The sequence below is a fragment of the Coturnix japonica genome, chromosome 10 (assembly GCF_001577835.2).
Source record: "Coturnix japonica isolate 7356 chromosome 10, Coturnix japonica 2.1, whole genome shotgun sequence".
NCBI classification, from domain to species: Eukaryota; Metazoa; Chordata; class Aves; order Galliformes; family Phasianidae; genus Coturnix; species Coturnix japonica.
Genome location: NC_029525.1, coordinates 12,742,907 through 12,762,822, shown reverse-complemented (window position 1 = coordinate 12,762,822; position 19,916 = coordinate 12,742,907). Strand labels below are relative to the sequence as shown.

The 19,916-nt window shown below is 42.6% G+C and overlaps 1 protein-coding gene across 4 annotated transcripts in view; it reads right to left on the bottom strand.

Annotated features, from left to right (window-relative positions):
* Positions 1 to 201: 201 nt before the first annotated feature.
* The window catches only part of SV2B (synaptic vesicle glycoprotein 2B), a 44,762-nt gene continuing 25,047 nt past the window's right edge, over positions 202 to 19,916 (bottom strand). For all 4 annotated transcript variants that reach the window (XM_015873155.2, XM_015873156.2, XM_032446863.1 and 1 more), the window contains 11 exons: positions 15,519 to 15,699; positions 15,158 to 15,309; positions 13,785 to 13,918; positions 13,100 to 13,189; positions 11,274 to 11,384; positions 10,413 to 10,501; positions 10,056 to 10,220; positions 7,846 to 7,979; positions 7,213 to 7,413; positions 5,000 to 5,159; positions 202 to 4,113 (listed from right to left, as the gene is read on the bottom strand). In XM_015873155.2, the coding sequence (XP_015728641.1) occupies positions 3,930 to 4,113; positions 5,000 to 5,159; positions 7,213 to 7,413; positions 7,846 to 7,979; positions 10,056 to 10,220; positions 10,413 to 10,501; positions 11,274 to 11,384; positions 13,100 to 13,189; positions 13,785 to 13,918; positions 15,158 to 15,309; positions 15,519 to 15,699 (1,601 nt within the window). In that variant the 3' untranslated portion in view covers positions 202 to 3,929. The remainder of the gene's footprint in view (positions 4,114 to 4,999; positions 5,160 to 7,212; positions 7,414 to 7,845; positions 7,980 to 10,055; positions 10,221 to 10,412; positions 10,502 to 11,273; positions 11,385 to 13,099; positions 13,190 to 13,784; positions 13,919 to 15,157; positions 15,310 to 15,518; positions 15,700 to 19,916) is intronic.

The following is a 19,916-nucleotide window of genomic DNA, read 5'->3' as shown; positions in this document are numbered from 1 at the left end:
GGGGGCAGAAACTTTGCACATTTGAAAATGGGATTTTCCTTCTTACTGAGATTTCAGCCTTATGCAGAATGTCAACTTGCCTGGAGTAAGAACAACAAACACACTGTGTACATCAGAGGCAGTCCCTGCAAATTCAGAGGACAAGGTCGGCCCCTTGTGAATAGACTCAAGGTGCAACATTAAACACAAACACTGCGGGAGTCATTCTTTTTTCTTCCAGCCTTTTAATGTGACAAGAGGAACAAAAACAAAAAGTCCATTGGAACGGCTGCAATTTCCAGTGACAACCAGACACAGATCAACTCTTAAAAAGAAAAAAAAAGGAAAAGAAAAAAGAGAGAAGAGAGAGGTAAATGAGGAAAAGAAGAGGAATTGGAGCTGGCTATTTCACACACACAGCAGACAGAACATCTAAATGAAGTATTTCATAACACACAACACGGGGTGTTATTTGCAGTGGAATTAGAGTTACATACAGCAAAGAAATTTCATTCATTTTTCTTCCTTCAGTCCTCAGGTTTGAGTCTTCCTAAAGCAGTGTTTGCTGACACAAGGGTGAAAAACCAAAGGAAGAAACTTGATGGAAATATGATGGATTGGGCTCAGATCTACATAGACCTAAAAACATATTGTTGAGATTTCTGTGTCCCTTGGAAAGTCAAAGGACATAAGCAGGAGACATCAATGGACTATCTACAGGGAATACAAGGAGGCAGAAATCTTACTGTAATACCATTGGTCTTCTACGACAGTAATAACAGTGCTTCGTGTTCCTCTAAATATCCATTTCTGCATGCTTAGAAACCCACTAATGAGCTGTGGATCCCAATACTCTGCACATGAAGACACAATAGACCAGGTCACGTCCCTGCACCTTTTCCATGCCACAGTCCCTGGCTGAGCAGCTGGATCGGTGTGCCATGTACACATGAAGAAATCCAGCTGTCCTCAACAAGAGGTCTTTGGGATTAAGGCAAGTCCCCCGTCACAGTCCTCGGTGCCCTTGTTACTGAATAGTTCACAAATCCAAGGAAATAGAGTTCAGCACTGGGCTTATCATCAGCTGGAATCTTCCTCTTCTCCGTGGACAGTCCAGAGTATCAAAACCCCAAGACAAGCAGACTGATCACTGTGGCAGATGTAGGCAATGAGTTCTCCCTGGTCAAGTGTCAGGGGTGGGAGCATCAAGACCCCTAAGTAACATTCCCTATCTCTGAAGTGACTGGCCATGTGTTTTAGGGGCACAGTCACATAGGTAACCAGGGTGACACTGACTGCAACAACCTATTACTCTTTACCTTGTCCCAGATGATCTCTGGGTTTACCAGGCAGAATATGTATGAGCCATTCTGTAAAGAAGACAGATTTCTAAGGTTGGATGACCTTTCCTACTATTATCTTACCATTTCTATCTCCTTAAGAACTCATTTTCTTCCTCATCAGGAAACCAACATGGAAATTTTACAAAATAAGCCATGCCATTAGAGTTATCGAGCAATGCCAGTGGAGAACACAAATAGCCTGGTTTGCTGTTAGAGCCCTGGGTAAGTAGATATCTAAGAGTGCTTCATAAAACAAATACGAAGAAGTTCTGGCTCCACAGAGCAGCACAGCAAAATAACCCCGACCATTAAATAAACTTCCCCCCCACCCCGTCCCCAAACTCAAGGCAGTCATCGGCATGCAGAGCCAAACAGAAAGGGTGGAACATAAAGACCGTGGTGATCTTTTGTATTGAAATACACATTTGACTAATTCTCACCATGCAAAAGTACCAGGCATTGTTAGAGGAAAAACACACGTTCTGGGTTGTGGTTCTCAACAGAATCTGTGATCTGCTGCCAAAGGACATAATTACATTCCCTCCTACCTTACAGAAGGAACCTTGCTGTTTTGAAGACAATCAGAAAGGCCTTAAGCTACCCATAAAATGAAGAAATGAGGCATAATAAGCCCAGCTATTACAAGTGGTTTGTGATTTTATCAATTTCGTAAACCTCAGAATAAACCTATAAAAATCCCAAATAGCCCATTGGAACCGAGCTGCTCTTTAAGTGCTTAACCCCAATTGACACAAGGATGAAAGCGATGCTCTTTAGGTGGTTTTGTCTCCTTACCAAGGATTTGCTTCTTGTGATCTGACCACATTTTCTGTCCTTCACCTGTCCTGTTCCACAGGCCCAAACTCAGTGTAGACATGGTGTGTGTGTGTGACCACCTCTGCGCAGCTGAAGGCAGAGGTGTTAGACTGAAGTCTTGCTGGATTTCAGCATAGCACTGCTTATTTTTCTTAAAAATAAAAGGAGGGGGAAAAAAAAACAGAGGGATCCAAAGAAAGGTAAAAGGAAGGTCACGAGCAAAAGTACAAAAGAACCTTTTGTGTCAGAAAACATCCTGGTGAGATAAATACCCTGCATTGTGTGACCATTTCTGATCAATTCTTGACTATCGCTGAGCTTGTTGAAAGGATCTAATTAGCACTATCTAGGTATTTATGAGCGTTAATGTGTTATTTAACAATATGTGTTTAAGTCTTGCCCCCCCACCCCAAAATATATCCAAAAATACACAGCTCACTTTACTTCCAGGTGCAACAATAAAAGGGGCATATGACATTCAGAAATGCTCTTTACAGGAGGATATCAAGTGGAACTGACCCACCTGATGGAGAATATAATCTGTACAGTGCAAGCTTGCCGTGTGCATTGCCCGTGTAACGAGTTAAATGGCTATAAGTAACTGTGCTTACAGTATTTCAGTGAGACCCAAGTATATAAGAAAATGAAGCATCATATTCTTTAACTATTATGGCTAAAATGCTGGTAAATTCTCAATTACCATACTCTAGACATTAGAGAAAAAGTCTCCTATTTACACTGGATAATATGTACACATTTGGTTTGTGGAACGCTCCAACATCATATCAATTTCTCCTCCACGGAAGTCTGTAGGAAAAAGGAATCTTTATCATCATAGAAATATATAGTCCCAGTCATCAATACATCTAAATATTTGGTGTCTGGATATAAAGAACGATGCATCACCAAGCAGGTCGTAACTCCAGGTAACCTTGAATCAGTAGGATTAGATTTTAGTGCCTCTCTTAAGACATTTTTAATAGTGCAGAAATTTAAAATCGTAACTTTCTGTAGCTGATCATTTCAATGTGTGCACGTTCATTTGCAAGTATGTGAAAATACATATATGTATAATGATGTATATACTTCTCTCCCAGACCAAGAAAGTGCCTAGTAATCTCTATGCTCAAGTGACAATAGTAAAGGGCTTTGAAACCCTGGATTTACTGAGAGAGCTGAGCACCCACCCTCAAATCCATCAGAACTCTCTCACTCTTTAAGGTGATGACCCCAAAATCAAGACAGATAAGGTCACTAGTCACATCTGCAGCTCTGGACCCTGCTGCTGGATGTGTTCTAGAGCAGGTTTGTTACCTGCCTCCCATTCAGATTCCTTTCACAGTTGAGCACAGTGGATCTGAGTTGCCAGGGAGTGCTTGGCAAGGCAGGCAGGGTCTCACAGCTCGGCAAAGGCAGGATCAAGGTTTGCTCTCCTGTCGGACACGCTCACACCCGTGCAGGCACACGCATGCAGAAAGCCACTGCTCCTGTCCTGTGTTGCTACACTGGGATGGAGTGGGAAAAAACAGGATCCCAGTGTAGGCAAAGTTAAACCCAAACAGCGAAGCTCTGCAGGGCATGTGTAGTAGCTGCATGCACCAGTCGTGGCTGTAAAAGGGTCAGATACTGAAGGGCTTCATTTTTATCCCTTTGGGCTCTTCTTTCCCACTCTGCCTCCTCTCTTCGAGGTATCAACAAAACAGTACAGAAAAGGACGTTTTGATTTTTCCAAACATGGCTCTTTTTAGTTCTTCTTCCACGTCCACCCCTGACCCCCCTTGCCTCAGCTGCTCACATCAGGACCTGGTCTCGAGTCTCTGGGAGGCGCAAAGCAAGCAGGCCACCTCCAACCAGAGCAGAGGAAGCCAGAAGGATGGGAACCACCTTGGTTATCCCTACAAAGGAGGCAAAGATTGAGTTCCCCAGGATAGCACCAAACTTGCAAAGCCCATTGAGGATGCCAAAAGCTGTTGCCCTGTGGGGAAGACAAACAGAAAGTAATGGTTAGGGATGTTCTTGGCATAACTACAGAAAGTATTTTGCGAATTAGAGATTGCCTTGGGTTGGAATGGACGTCAAAGATCATCTAGTTCCAGCCCGCAGTGCTCATATATTGCATAGGCTACTCTTCTGGCAAGTAAAGAGAATAAATAATAATAGACAATAATAGAAAATGTACATGGGGACTCATTTCTCCTCTTATCTCAACTTCTTCCCAGCTCCTGAGTTGCCCCCTATGGCAACCTTTGCCCTTCTTAAGGAAAGCAGCACACAACCTCTCTATGATTTGTCACAGTCCCTCCAGGCTGTCACCAGAGAAACAAACAGGGCTCTCCTCCAAATTCTGCTTTACCCAGTAGCTGAAATTATTCTGCCTCCAAAGGACAGTTCTTCACTTCTGGCTCTTTCCAACAGCTTGAAAGAGGCAAGAAGAGTCTTATTTCTGGCAGGAAAGCACCATCTGCAGCACATCCTTCCAAAGTTTTCTACTCTGTCTTTTCTCCCAAATCATTCTGTGCACATGGTTGTCTCATTGTGGAGTATAATACTGTCACGGCACTAAGATGAGATGGGAGGATACAGCCTGGAGACCAGACCTCCATGTGCACACATAGAAATGACAGATTCGCTGTATTTTATTTGCCTGTGATCTCTGTACACCCACACAACTCCTGCATACAAGCCGCCACGCATGCAGCATTATGCTTACAAATGTCTGTGCTGATCCAGTTGAGCCACAGGACTGAGCCCTTAAGGTCTCATTAAAATAAAGAAAAATACAGCTTGCCTCATCTTTCCATCAGAAACCAGGAGGCCGAAGCCACAGTGTCAGGAATGAACAGGAGAAAAGCTCTGAGCACCTTTTATCTGTGGGGTAGAGCTCCACGGTGATCACATCCAGGGCGTTCCAGGCTGCGATGCTGGCCCCGCAGAAGAGGCACTGCCAGCCGATCATTGCCGACTCGCTGTTGCCAAAGAAGAGAAAGAAGCAGCACACTGCAGAGATCAGCATTGAGCCACCTACAGGGGAGCCAAGAGAAAGATGTTGGCACCGGTTTCTCTCCTCCATAGCCAAGCAACCGTGCTGTTGATAAAGATGGCTTTCAAGTGACAGTGCTTCACCCCAAAATGAATGAAATCTGTATGAATCCACAAGTACCTTGATTCTGCCTGTCTGATGCTGGAAACCTGCCTGAAAATGTTCTCAATATCCATCTGATCTTGCTGATATTCCCGTTCTACGGAGGCTCTGAAGACAGGCTTTTCCAGGCAGGTTTCCAGCATCTCAGTCTTCCAGATGGACCCAGGAAGAACAAGGGGAAGTAAACAAGCCAGCAAGGAGAAAGAATCATTGTGAAGGTTTTTCAGCTTGAGTTTTGAGTGAAGAGCTGGAGCAATTCACATCAAATTGAAATCACTTGACACATTTCTAGACTCAATTAGGATAATTTACAGTCGATTATAAGAAGCACTTGAGGTCTCTTTTAATTATAAGAACATCATTAGATTTCATGGCACATTTACACAGGAGCCATAATTTTATGAACACCACTGAGGGAGAAAGCAAGAGCGTTCATGCTCAGTTAGCCACAGTTCAGATTCAGGAATATTAATAGCTGCATCACTGCTTTCTTCCCCAGTTGGGAATTTTCACCTGGAAGAAACTATTTTTTTTGCAAAATCAAAAATACCCTTCACTTAACACTTCTTCTGCTGCTGAAATATCTCCATTTGCTACCAGGAAACTAAGTAACTTCTTGTTTGAGCTTTTATACAATTAATTTGACACCAAATAAAATAATTCGGATGGTGAACTGGAACTAAAATGTTTCATCTTGGATATTATGTTTTATTTTGCCAATGCAGTGCCCTGCCTACGGAAAGCTTCCATGCAGGACTCCATGCCCACTTGTCTGGTACCTGCCCAAATTGCATCTTTCACTGCACAGGGTGGATATTTCTTCTGCTAAAGATGTGCAGGGCATCATTAGGGTCTGACATTTGGCACTGGGGAGAGTTTAGTGGAACACGATAAAACTGAACTGAAGTCCCAGTGAGGCAAATAACGCATGAGAGAAATTCAGTTTCCATGTTAAGCTGACCAGAAATAATATGTTCAACGCAGTGCTACGGGTGGGATGCCAGAAGGCTGTTTCAATTGAAAATTCCATAGCGAAACGTTTCAGCATGTCATTCCCAATTTCTGTCCTGTACTTTTCATTCTGCAGAAGAAATAAGCATTTGGGTTTCCAGCTGTCATCTTAATTCCAGAAGAAAATACTGAAATGCTGACATGTTTGCAGGGTGGGCAATTTGATTCTCATTCGGTTTAATTTATTTACCTCAAACCCTCTGGTTTGTTTGGGCCTTATCCAAATTCACTGCGTAAAGGCTCATTTTGCCCTCCCAGTGTAAGCTCCTGACACACTGATGGGGTCATCTTCCATACCTTTACTCATCTGGCTGTGAGGCTAAACAAACTAAAATTCCCACTGTAATCAAAAGAGAGACACGTGAACTCAAAAGAGTGAGTCAGCCTTTACCCCTAAGTCACAACCCTGATTCTACTGAGCTCACTTGTCTGTCCCTTGAGGCGAGATTCCACAGTACCTGGGAGAGCAAGATCTGAGCCTTGGAGCAAGCAACAGAAGAAATTTCCAATGGAATCATAAAGCTGATAACTTAGTCCCATATGGCTAAAGAGTGACGTTTGCTTGGCTGTGACATGGTCAGTTAATCTACCATATGTTTCCCAAAGCTGATGTAAAGTCATTTGAAAACCAGAAACCCAAAAGAGGGAACTCCTGGGCTGTCAAACAGCTACAGCGAATAATTTTTGTGAATATTCATTGCCAAAAGCAAACTGTCTTATTTATTTATACATAATGCTGTGGACATGAGTATCAACTCAGCAGCACCAGATGGTCCTGCTTCAGCTCATACCCCGTGGTGCTGAGCACTGGATGAACACAAAGGGTTTGACATAGAAGTCAAACTAAGGGAAAAGGCAGATATTGCCAATAAACAGTAAAAGAGGTAGGAAAGTGAAGAGCACATCCACAGTCCCACTCACCAATCATCTTTATCCTCCCTATTTTGTCCATAAGCAGTGCAGAGATGATATTTCCTGGCAGCACAGACAGGCTGCCAAGGAAGCTGACTAAATAGATCAAGAAATCGTTGTCCTCCTCAAAGTCAATGTGGCAGCCTTCCTTCTCCTTCATGAACGTGGTGTTTATCAGCCTGCAGTTGATGAATTTGTGTTCGTAGAGATCTGCAAGAGAAATGGCCGAGGAGTTTATCTTTTGGTGGCACAATCCTTCCACACACCTCAGTGCAAATACAGACTTAAGAAAGATAAGGAACCAATGGGAGCATCCTCAGCCTCTGGGGCATTGTTAGTGGTGGCACATTTTAGTTATGGGAAGCTAACTGTTTGTGAGGAAATAAATATAGTTAAAATATAATGGGAAAATCCCTTTTTTATTTTCTTTTTTCTCTTTCTTATTTTTTTTTCCCCTAGTAATGAGCCAACTATAAATATAACAGCAGCTACTCCCTTAGCCTGTCTTCACCCTCGTTTTCCATCATCACCCTCATTCTGCAGTGCACGCACAGACACACAGATCCCTATCATCCTTTCTCCTAGAATCTGATAAAATAGTTCCTAATTACAGAGATTAGATCATGTTAGGAATCCCATTACCAGTGTTATAAAAGACAGTAGAGATGATGGTGCAGTTTTCAAAGAAGGTTTCACTGGATGTCACGTCCTCAAAGTAGCATTCTTCAAACAGCGAGTCCTCAAATCTCACTTCCTTGAATTTCATGCCAATAAATCTGTGGGGCAGAAGGTAGAACTTCATTCAGTGCTTGGAGATTCTCCATATACTAGATAGCAGGACATCTTAGTTTAATGCACAGAGTACTAATGACAGTTTTTATGGTCACTTTCAGGAAGGGTCTTGCTTGAATGCACAGCTGTCCTTATGACAAAATGCTTCTGTATCTTGCATTGTATTAGGAAAGAGGGCTTTGAGGACTTTAAGAGATGGATCTGGTGGAATTTCTGGTTGTTTTTCTGCCTCTCAAAGTAGTCATAAACAAGAAAATGTGTTTCTAAGCCTGAGTGGACATAAATCTTGCTTTCAGCACTACTCTACCTGAAGTAGATGTAATTTCACCCTGTGTGTGGCATTTTCTTTGTGAGCTGACCTTGTTGTCTGCCTTATTCTGCCCCTTCCTCAGCCAGAAATAAAACCAGACATTATTGAGTCAATTTGGCCATTTGGTGAAAGGTTTCTGACAGTTGTTTAAGCTCACAGTGATTTTTAAAGGAAAAATGAAGTAAGATTTCCAGGGGGAGGTTTATGGCCTGTAGCCATCTCCGTTCAAGGACCACTGCATATCATGTAAAGAAAACAGATTACACCAGAAATGATCAACAGTGTCAGATAATTGATTTATCTGATGGGAAGCTTGGCACATCTGACCTTCCTGCCTGAAGGATGACATAGTATTGATTTACCTGTGAGCTTTTGCAGGGACACTGGGAAGATGTATCTGTTAATCCACAGGCATGTTAGGAAGATGTAAAGAGCTGGGAAGTGCGAGCGCTATTGCTTTAGCTAAGGAGGCCACAACTGTCACCAAATAAAAAGGCTTCTAACATATACCCAGAAGCTTAATTGAATTGAGCACTTACAAGACAGTCGAGCATGATAGCTATTTGCAGCATTAAGAGAACACTGCAGGGCTTATTAACCGTGGCTACTAACAGATATTATTAATGCTCAGAGTGTACCAAGAAGACTTGAGTAGTCTTTTGCACTATGCAGAAGGTCTCATAGGTTACAGCAACACTTAAGCTGTTCTGCATTAGCTCAGTAATAGCCTGTGATGTATTTACTCACAAAGGCCCTTACAAGTCCTTTGCCTGCAGATTGCTTTCTTAACAACTGCCTTTAAAAGAGTCATGCAGCAACAGCCTGGTGTTCAGTAAAGTTTTAGCTTACAGGCAGGGGCTAGAGAGAAAATGGAGCTATAAATTATAAGAAGATACGCTCTGGACATAGCTGGAATGTAGTTTGATCAGGTTTAGAGTTATTAAATTGGAGAGGACAAAGGCAGCAATACAGTGATACATGTTTTACATGTTCATCCTGTAAGGTGCTGAGCATCCTCAACTCCAAATGAAGTTAGGGAAAGCTGAGGAACTCCTCTGGGATAAGACAGGAGTCCCCAAATCCTAAACTTGGCCTCCAGCCATATCTCACCAGACTTTGGCTGCTCTGTAGGCAGGGACATAGGAATTATGGGGCTAGGTTTGTAACATCAAGCACAGATCCTTACTGCAAGGAAGGTCACAAGGACAGGGTGTAGGGGGTCAGGATGGGGTCCTCCACCTGTACATTAGTACAACCAGCCATGCCACAATGCACACTAATGGGCTCTGAGGTGGAGACCAGAAACAAATCATTCCAAGGACTTCAGTGCAATTTGTTCTCTTCAAAATGCAGCGAAACATCAGTTTCTTTACATGTGGTTGTCTCTGTAGCCCAGTACCAGTAGATGTCAGTGTGTGCTAAGGAAAGAGAAGTCACCACTGCATCCCCACATCCCCGGTGCACCCCCTCGGGTTGGAGATGTGAGTGTTTGAGGCAAGGTGCGTGGAAAGTGGGACACCAGGGGATAATTGTTCTGTAGAAAATTGCCTGTGGGATTTGAGGGAGGTGAATTGTGTATCCAAAGCAACAACAGAGATTTACAAGAGTGTGGAAAATGTAAAAAAAACGAGGTTTCTAGAGATGAGGTTTACTTTCCAAATGCCATGTGTATGTTGGTGGATCTCATTCCCAGTTCCTCTCATGCCCTCTTCCCCGTCAGCACCAATCAAACCAATTTCTGTTTACTTACTTATCATTCCTGTATTCCCCGTTTCTATGGATCTGGTTCTCCAGGGTGAAATTAAAGGTGAAGTGTGACACTTCTTCCTCATCAAAGACCTTCACTCGGGACTCATAGGCCTCTTCTTGAAAATAGCGGATCATGTCAGGGAACCAGACAATAAGGCCATAGTAACTACAGCAGAGTGGGAGAAATATATCAGGGACAGTAGCACTGAAAAAACCACAGTGCTTTTCCAAAAATCCAATTCATAATTTGCAAACCTGCTAAATTCCTATTGCAAATACATTTCTGCAAGTGTGAGGCTGTAGTATTCAGCCCCTAAAAGCCCACAAGTTTCCCAAAAATGTTAAAGAAGCACCTTACCTTAAGGCCATAGTAAACCAAACCACAGCCAGCATCAGTGTGTTCATCCTGTACTGGGCTGTTAGACAATATAGCACGTTGTCCCAGACCTACAAATCCAGAAGAAAGAATCATCTGCAAGAAAACCCTAGCAGAAACTTCAAAGATTAATTTCTGAATGCATCATAGATTTAATATTTTCAAGTGAAAGGGCTCAATGGGGGAAGGTCAGATGCATGTTCAGGGTTAGTTCAAAACTATGTTTGTCGTAGTATTGACCTACAGCTGGAAATACTGCCAGGAACATGCGGGTTAATAATTCCTTGTGTTCTTAAATTAAGAAGTATAACAACAATATAGTACCTGCACTGCTATTAATTCACATGGACTCTCCTTTATCTGAGGCTTATCCTCCTAACAGGAATAATCTAGCAAGTTTGTCCACAAAGTTTTGCCTGGGTATACATAAGCATAGCAAGTACGAAGGGTTAAATTAGCTGAAGACATAATGTGAGGTTGTTATAAACTCAGTCTCAGCAGGAGCAAGGAGCAAGAACTCTTCTCAGTCCACTGCAGGTGGTAAATTCACTTCGGCTTAGAAGAGAGGGAATTGTTATCTGTCTGTTTTGAAGGAGAGTCAAGTGCTGGGGGACTGGGGCTGGAAGCTCTGACATTAGCACAGCTTGACTGCTGTGCTGCTTGCAGGGGCATCTCAGGATAGTGTGGCATTTGCACATGCTCACATCTGTATGGAAAGTGCAATCAGCCTGCAAACAGAGCAGGCTTTTTGAATGAGAGTTGGGCTTTCAAGGCCCAATGACCCAAAACAATGAGGCATTGTTCTCTGAGCCCAAAAGACCCCATGAGTTTGCATCTCTTTACCTGTTTGAAGACGGTTGTGATTCTGACCAGCCACCGCTGGTACCAAGTCCCTGTTGAGCTCTGGATTTCAATGAATTCATCTACTTGCTTTGGAGTTTTGATATAAGAAACCTAAAAAGGAAAAGAGATTGAGAGAGATAAAAGAACATTGGCCCAAAGTTTCCATAATCAATACTGGGTGTACACAGTCTGCGGGGCAGAGTTTCAGCCTGATATCCCTTACTATATTTTTCTTGAATGTTATCAATAGACATTAGTTAATTAGTTTATTTACAACACGAGTTTTTCTTACAGCAAGAAACCTTTCTGCCTGTCCCCCTTCCATCCTGCCTTCATTCTCACCTTCCTGCCTTCCATCCCTTCATCCTTTCTGTCTCACTCCTTCCCTGAAGTAGTTTAAGTGCATCACATCCACTTCAGTCTTTCATATATTGGTTAATGTGACTGTGCACTATGCTATTTCTGCATCCTTTAGATTCCCACTTGAAATAAGGACTGAACAGCGTGATCAGCCATTTGTATCTGCATCTAACTGTGCCCGCAGGATCTCCTTCTTAAATCACAATTGGTATTTCTCATTTAACACCTTTTTAGTACCTCTGGCAGAACATCTGTGACAACTGAAGGCGAGGATAGGAATCTTTGCATCTGAAAATGCATTCAGTCATGATTTGAGCCCACAACATGCAATCATTTCAATCCACCAAAATAGTCTGAATTTTCAACATTGAATGCTGACTAGAAACCTTAAAAAGGAGCCCTGGAAAATATTTGTGCAGTAACTTTAAATGGAGGATGTGTTCCAGGAAGCCACAATCTGTTTGTAAATACAAGAAGGTGAAAATTCACTGCATAAATTTCAGAGTGTGAACGAGTGCCTTGGCTCAGCTGTGGAGTCTCTGTGTTCCTCTTGTTGGCACTACTTAAATGTCATCCCTGGGAACTGTCCTGGTGACAACTGACTCACCACAAGCTGCAACTTTTGGCCTATCAGGAAACCACACAATTTAACAGTTTGCTCCACACCAGCCCAATGTACCATCCCCTCATGCCAGCAGATGCCACTCAACCTCGAATGATCTTAGAAGCACAGTGCTTGGCTCAGTTCAGCCTGCAGCACCATGACACCATTGAGCATGTTTTATGTACATCTCTTTTTCCTCTTCCTATCCATCCTTTAAGAGTATGTCTTCTTAAATTTAAAAGCATAAATCAAGATCTATTTCCCAGCTGGCTCACCAGGAGTCTACAACTGAATTATAGAATTCTGCAACTAACCCCAGCACACACCTTTTACCTGATTTTGCTTATAAATCAAGACCCCTGGTGGGGATTTTTTTCACAACAAGCAGCAGACTAATGAGTAGTAACCACTCACTTTGGTTTCCCTGGGAGAGATTAAAGATTGGGTGTGAGGCAGATGGAAGCTCATTAGAAGGTACATGAAGTTTAATCAGAGTTTGATTAGAAGATGGAAAGGAGAAAGGAGTGAGTCAGATCTCCCACATGGCTAATATCCCCCTCTTACTTGGTTCTAGTCTCTTGGAGCAGACCGATTAAGTGTATGTATAATTGGAAAATCACTGGTCTGAATGCTGCAGTGAAACACCAGGGATGAAGAGTATTCACAGCAATTCACAGGATTAATGATTGAAAAAGCAGGCTGCCATTCAACCTGAAATGCATTAAGTGCATCTCAGAGTGCTGATCCATAGGGGTGACGGCAGAGCAAGGGAGATTCCCAACAAGGAATTAACGGGTGCCATTGTTCACCAGGGGATTTATGCCCATTTTTTCTTTTATATCAGTGGTTTTGTAAAACTCACCGTAAACACTCTCTCTGGTTCACCCTTGGCCCGCATGTTGGTGTCATGAACCTGCTTGAGGATCATCCAGGCTTCATCATGCTTACCCATCTGGAAGCACCAAGGGAAAGAAAAATAACTGTGGAGAGGAACCAGTTCTACAGGTCAAATACGCTGGAGAAGACTCATCAGGCATGGATGTATGAAAGGCAAAGAACAGCAGGGATGGTTTGTGTGCACAGTGCAGCACATCCATGCTGAGGAAAGGAGTTACCCAAAAACTGGCTGGGGCAGGAGTGGAGTTAGGAACAGATCAGAGAAGAGATGTGTGAGAAGACCTGGACTCTGTTCCCATCTCTGCTGTAAGACTTGCAGAGATGGTCCCCTGCACTTCTGTCAGGATTCACCTTTTACATGCCCATATTTAAAATGCCTTTGTTGGATAAAAAAATGTCTGGAACTCTGTGCCTTCTTCCTGTTCCACACAATCAGAGGTGACCACTCACCACCCCTGACTGATGTCATAGTCTGCAGCCTCTGGGGTTGCAGCAATCTCTTCATATACTTTATGTATGTAGGAGCGCCTTTGCCTCTGAGCTTGTACTGAGTGTTTGATGGGACTAAGAAAGAGAGACGGTGACACACTAGGGAGCAGCCATCCTCTGCTAATGGCAGGCTGCAATGTTCACATAAATCATCATCTTACCTCCAGCAAGAACCGCGGGCTTTCAGGCATGAACTTCAGTGCTACCAAGGAGGCAATGCAGGGTAGGGAGCAGACCAGAACAAAGACTCTCCAGCTGTGGAAGTGGTACTTGGTTCCCATACTGAACCCCCAGCCTGGAAACAGCAAGAGCCAACAAGTGAAAATTCCAAGCAGGCAGACTGATTTTTCTCTCATAAAGCAGCTCTGAACTTTACAGCTATGCGTAACACAGCGACAGGTTGAAAGTTTGCTATTCTTAGTAATGATGGCTTTTAAAGGCTCAGTGCCACGTTCAGCAGATAATAGCAAGTGAGTTCATGTTCATTACAGAAAATGGAACATCCTTGCTCAGGCTCTGCCTTTTAAAAAGCTCCTTTTATCTCTGAGTATAGAAATCACCTAGCAATAAGAATAGCTCCATGCAGCCGTAGGCAAGTCAGAGTGGGAAGGGGCAGAGGAATCAGGGCCAGAATTTATTGCTTCTCAGAAATGTCACCAAAAGTTTACAGAGGTTAAATTTCCTCTGATCTGAAAGGCGCGTTAGAAGCAGCTCCTTTCCATCTCACACCTCACACACATATTTCACTATTCATAACAGCAAATAGGAAGGCAAGATCATGTTTCCAAAACTGCAAAATCTGAGCTGAGACTCAAACTCTGAAGAATCAAGACCATCATCCAGCTTTTGGGATTCCCCCTCTCTTGCCTTTTCCTGATATCCAAGCAAGTCCTCTGACAAGGAGCAGAAAGTATAGTATCGTTCTTATGTTGCTCCTGTAACAATGTACGCCCAGTGTAGAAGCTTAAAGCAAAAGACAACTAAAGTGAAAAAAGAAAATCTGAATAAGAGCCTTTTTTTCTTACCATAGACTCAAATCTGAAGGGATAAAAGCAAAACTGTATCCAGAAAATAAATGTAATGTAAATACAGTCTTTTTTTAAAAAAAAATATTTATAGATAATAATGATAATAAAAAAAATCATCTCTATGCAGTACATTTGTATATTTGCTCCAACAGTCTCTGTTGTACTGATCAGAACCAAGAGCCTTCTACTGACTGCATTTTAAACACAATACAATGAATTGATAGCTACATAAATGTTTTTTACTTCCTGGTTTCTGTGGCCTGTCCCACTTTCCTCAAACAGGATTTTTCAGACAGCTGCTGTTGCTGAATACTGAGTGAATTAGTCTTTGCCAGGAGATATTTGCTTCGTGTGTTTTCCAAATGTACACACATTAGCTAGGAGGAGGACATGCAGATTTTTTGCTCCCTGGAGCACATTTCAGAGTTAACTTGTGAGGGTTTTTGGAGTAGTGTAATGGTGCAGGATAGGGGTGATGTCAAAAGCCAAAAGCACAAAACCATTACCGTAATGTGGGATGATGCTCCAAGCCATTGCTGAAGCAAAAATACCACCGATCATCCAGAACATGCACAGCCAGCTCAGGTGCTCGCCCCTCTTCTCACGGGACAGGAACTCAGAGAAATAGGCGAACACGATGGGGAGGGAACCCCCAATACTGAGAAGAAAAAACAGCACGTGGGAAAAATAAGAGTTTTCTTCAATGTCATGTGGATAGGGTTGTTCACGGTAAAAGGGAAGGTCACACACACAGATGTGGGTCTGCTCTGACAGGACAAGGGGAAATGATATCAAACTAAAAGGGAAGAGATTAAGACTGGACATAAAGAGGTTTTTTTTAATAAGGATAATTCACCAGTTACACACCCGAGGCCTGAGATAAGGCGGCAGAAAAGGAAGAATCCGTATCCCTGGACAAAAGAGGACAGGAAGGCGAAGGCAGCATTGATTGCAAGTGATATGATGAGGCATTTCTTTCTTCCCAGTTTATCAGCGAGGCCACCCAGCATGACAGCCCCCACCATCATTCCCAGGTAGACTATCAGGCCTGGAAGAGAGAAAGACACTGGTAACACCATCCTCCTGCTTGCCAGGTGGGAATGGTTTGCTGCCCCTTCCATAGCCAACATCAGCTGCTCTTCCCCCACATTAGTGCCAGCTACCACTTCAGAGGGAAATACAGATAGAAATACCACTGAAGGCCTCACAAATAACCTCGTTATTTCAATGACAGGCCAGTTTGTCAGGAACCAGCATTCATAACAGAGTGAGATGTCTCACCTGGGCTCTGCATGCCTCTTATGACTTCTTACTTTCAAAAAAAGACTCTGAAGACAAAGCTTTTCAAAAGCAGTGCATACATTTAAAGAAAGCTACATACTCCCATTCTTTCCAAATGAGCCATCTCAAATACCAGAAGCTCTATCCATTGGTGGAATCTAATTCCTCCATTTTCTGCGTATGAGCTTTCATCGCTCCCTGCAGCATCACACCATGCAATATAGACATACCCACATTTCAGCAGACCCACATCTTTCTTTCCTGACCTCTCTGCTCACATGTCTTCTGCACGTAAGCAATGGCCAGGCATAAGCAGCTTAGCATGCACGTGTCCCAGCTGTGTGCCACCAATGGTACAACAGAAGTCTGATGCCTTAACTCCGCTCACCCCCCTGAGTGCAGTGGCACTGAGATGTGAGGCTCTCTGCATCCAGTCTGCATCCATATCACTATATCATCTGCATCCATATCACTATATGCTAGCAACTCTGGCCTAGAAAAACAAGCACTTGTCTTTAGCTTTTCTACAGAGATTTTCACTAGAAGGGCCACCTGTTACATTGCCTTTTACTTTATGTGGGTAGCAGTGCAATTAACGCTAATTATGAATGCTCATAGATCCAGAGATATCTTTTTTCACTTATTTTATCTACTTTGAAGATTTAGAGACAACACTGAGCAAGAATACGCCCAGGAAGAATCACAAGCTATGGTCCTTTAGCTAGCAAAATTCCTGTTGAAGCCTACATGAGTTACAATAGTAAAAGACAACGTGATCAGATACACAGCTCAGTCCACATGACTAGACACCCATGAAGAATAAAAAATGATCACATATATCTATGTGTGTGTGTATATGTGTATATATACTATATATATGGAGAAAATCCCTGCATGGCAGATGTTCATCTAAAGCCTCTTAACAGAAAATGTCCCAGATTAGAAGGGGGTGGAGGAGGTTGTTACTGTGATTTATTACAGCCAAATACCCCGGCTGGTGCAAGGCAGGTGGTTCTGGCCAGGGACTGCCTCAGATAGGAGGGAAGAGCGGATGCTCCTCGCAGCTCAGAGGTGGGTTTGGCACCCTGCTGCCTTTATCCTGCACTTCTCAGCTGTTTCAAGAGGCTGGTGCGTGACCATAGTTGTACAACCATGAGACTAGAAGATCTGGCTACTCTGCACTGTGGAATGCACAATGGACTTCATTAATTTTTGGGTAAAAAAAATCAAGTTGATAAAATAATTTTTCATTCAATCTGAGCACTGCACACTAGCAGGATCACTAATCATTGATTCACAAAGCGCTGTAACCAGTAGGATGCTAAATGGTTCAATATGGTAGCTGGGATCCAGGGAGGAGTTCAGTGTGCAGTGCCTTTTGGAGTACCATTAGGAGAATGTGGTGATGGTTGTTACCTCTTGAAGAGATCTAGCTCCAGAGTTAAGGGTAACTCTGCAGAAACCATCATTTGCAGGCAATTCCACAAGTAATGGAGAATAATGAATGCCTATGGGAAAGTCTGCAACAGCCTCCCATAAAAATCTGTGGAAAACCAAAGAGCTGAAATTCTATGAAGAAATTTTGGGTTATGAGTCATGCAATGCTGTAGTTATAAGGAAAATATGTGACCACTGACTGGACTTATTCCCACTGGAAAAGAAGTAGCATGGACAGAATATTCACATTAAGAAAATTATTAGCCTTTATTGAAGCTATGTGCTCCAAACTAAGACAGGAGTCTTGGACATAAAGGCTGAGTTCTAGGAATGAAAAGGGCAGATGTGGGAAATGGTTACGTGTGTGCTAAGCTGTATTTTCACTATTTCAGCATAATTAGAAGCAAGCTTAAAAGGGCTTTGGAAATGAAAGGAGAAATTCAAGATTTATCAAAGTGTCCATCACAAGCACAAATTACTTTCGTTGATCCTTAATAGAATTTAAATTCTTAAAACTAAACCACATTCCATCCACCCCTTCAGGCTGCCACAGAAGTGAGAAAGCTGATGGATCTCAGTGCAGCAACATTTCACCTCTTCTCACAGCTCTACTGTAAGGTTGAATGATATGAAGATCATAACAAAGATGATGGCAAACATTCAAAATGTTATTTGTAAAGGAAAACTCACTGATATCGATGCCTTGGCTGAAAAAGCTGAGGCAAACTCCACCAGGGAACAATCTCCAAGAGATGCTGCCTTGGTGGTGGTCAGCCCTTAAATGAGGTCTTAGAGGAGGTGGAGTTGAGCTCCACCCCTTCCGGGAGCACAGCTAAATTACTCTCGCCTGTGCTCCCACAACTGACCCAACACTTGCCTCAGCTGATTAATCAGAGGTTCAGGCTGTGATTACCAATTTCCCATACATCTATATAGATCCAGTGGCCTTATGAATGTGGAAGTTCCTACCCACTTTCCAAGCAGAGACCATTTACCAGTACAGTAACAAGAAGGTCTTTGAAAGCGTTTTGACAACCCTAAAGGATTAGGATCTTCTACATCTTGCAATTCAAACTGTGATAAAAACAAAACCCAAACACTTAACAGCAGAGCATCTGTTATACAAGTACACTTTATGGACACTGAAATTCTGTGATTCAGTTCTGAGCTATTTGGAAGATGGATGAGTCAAGGCACAGGACTCAATAGTGCTTGAATGATCTGAAGAAGAAACTCAGAAATCCTGCTTGGCTTAAGCTCCAACGACAGCCAACATTTTGCAAAGGGTTGGCTCTGGGCTGTATAACTTTTTTCCCCTTCTTCCTGAAATTTCTTGCCTGCTCTGTCTTGTAAGATTATTGTTGCTTTACCCTTGAATCTCACTGATCTCCTAAATGGGAATCACATGAAAGTGTAGTCCCATTGCACTTGTTTTGTTGATTCAACACCAGCAGAGAGACTCTATCTGCACTAATGGCTCTTCTACCTCTGAGAGATGGATCATGCATGTTAAAGGCTTTCTATTTGCTGAGCTCTGGGGGTAGATAGTCAAAGTTGGATGTGTGAATCCATGTACATTTGTCATGGAACTGGAAAGGCAATGCATGCCAAGCAACTCAGCCCCTCCACAGGGATTGTCTATCACATTGATATCCATCAGGCCATCTGGTCCCCCCACCCAGTCAAACAAGGTGGGAAACAGCACAGGAGCTGTGGCTGGGTTCCTAGTCTGTATTTATCCAGAAAAAGATAAACCACTGATCTCTGCCAAAGGGATTAGGATTTACTGTCATATCAGGTGAATTCAGGTCAACAAGAAGATGAGGCCAGTTTTATCTGCACTTATCAGCATCCTCTTTGGACAACTAAAAGGAGAGATAGTGTTACACATTTGGTTTAACGTGATTCACACAGACAAGCCTTAATATCTACGTAACTGCATGATTACAAACAGGATCTCATTTTCTGCTTTTCAATCTAACTCTGCAAGGCTGAGAGTCTAGAAGATGATGGTCTCCTTAAAATATTATTATTATACCATCATAAGAAAGAGGAGATGTGAGTCTGAAAGATGGACTTTACTCTCAGCATTTACATGGATGCTTTGCAGTCATGAGCAAAGGGCTCACATTTTTCTTGTCTCAGTTTACTGAACTGCGAAATGATAACTGCAGCTCTGGAGCCTGGGAGATCTGATGATACAGCTGTGCCTTCAGTTTTTCATACACGGGATGTGAAAAAGTTGCAAATGTTACTGGCACCATCTTTTCTACTGGCTGTGTACTTACTGCTCTGTGCTTGCAAATTTTGCAAAGATTCTGTTCTCTAAGGGGTGATTAACAGCACTTGAAATTGTATATTTATGTGATATTTCTGCAAAGAATGATGTTGTGTGCCCTTTGGTATATCAGCAAATAGAAAATATATAACTCTTTGTATGGTTTTCCATAGCAAATAAAACAATACCCTGTTTCCAACAGGATGAATTGCACTGAAAAGTAATACTTTCTCGCAATAAATTTAATAAATACATTGTTATTATGATTG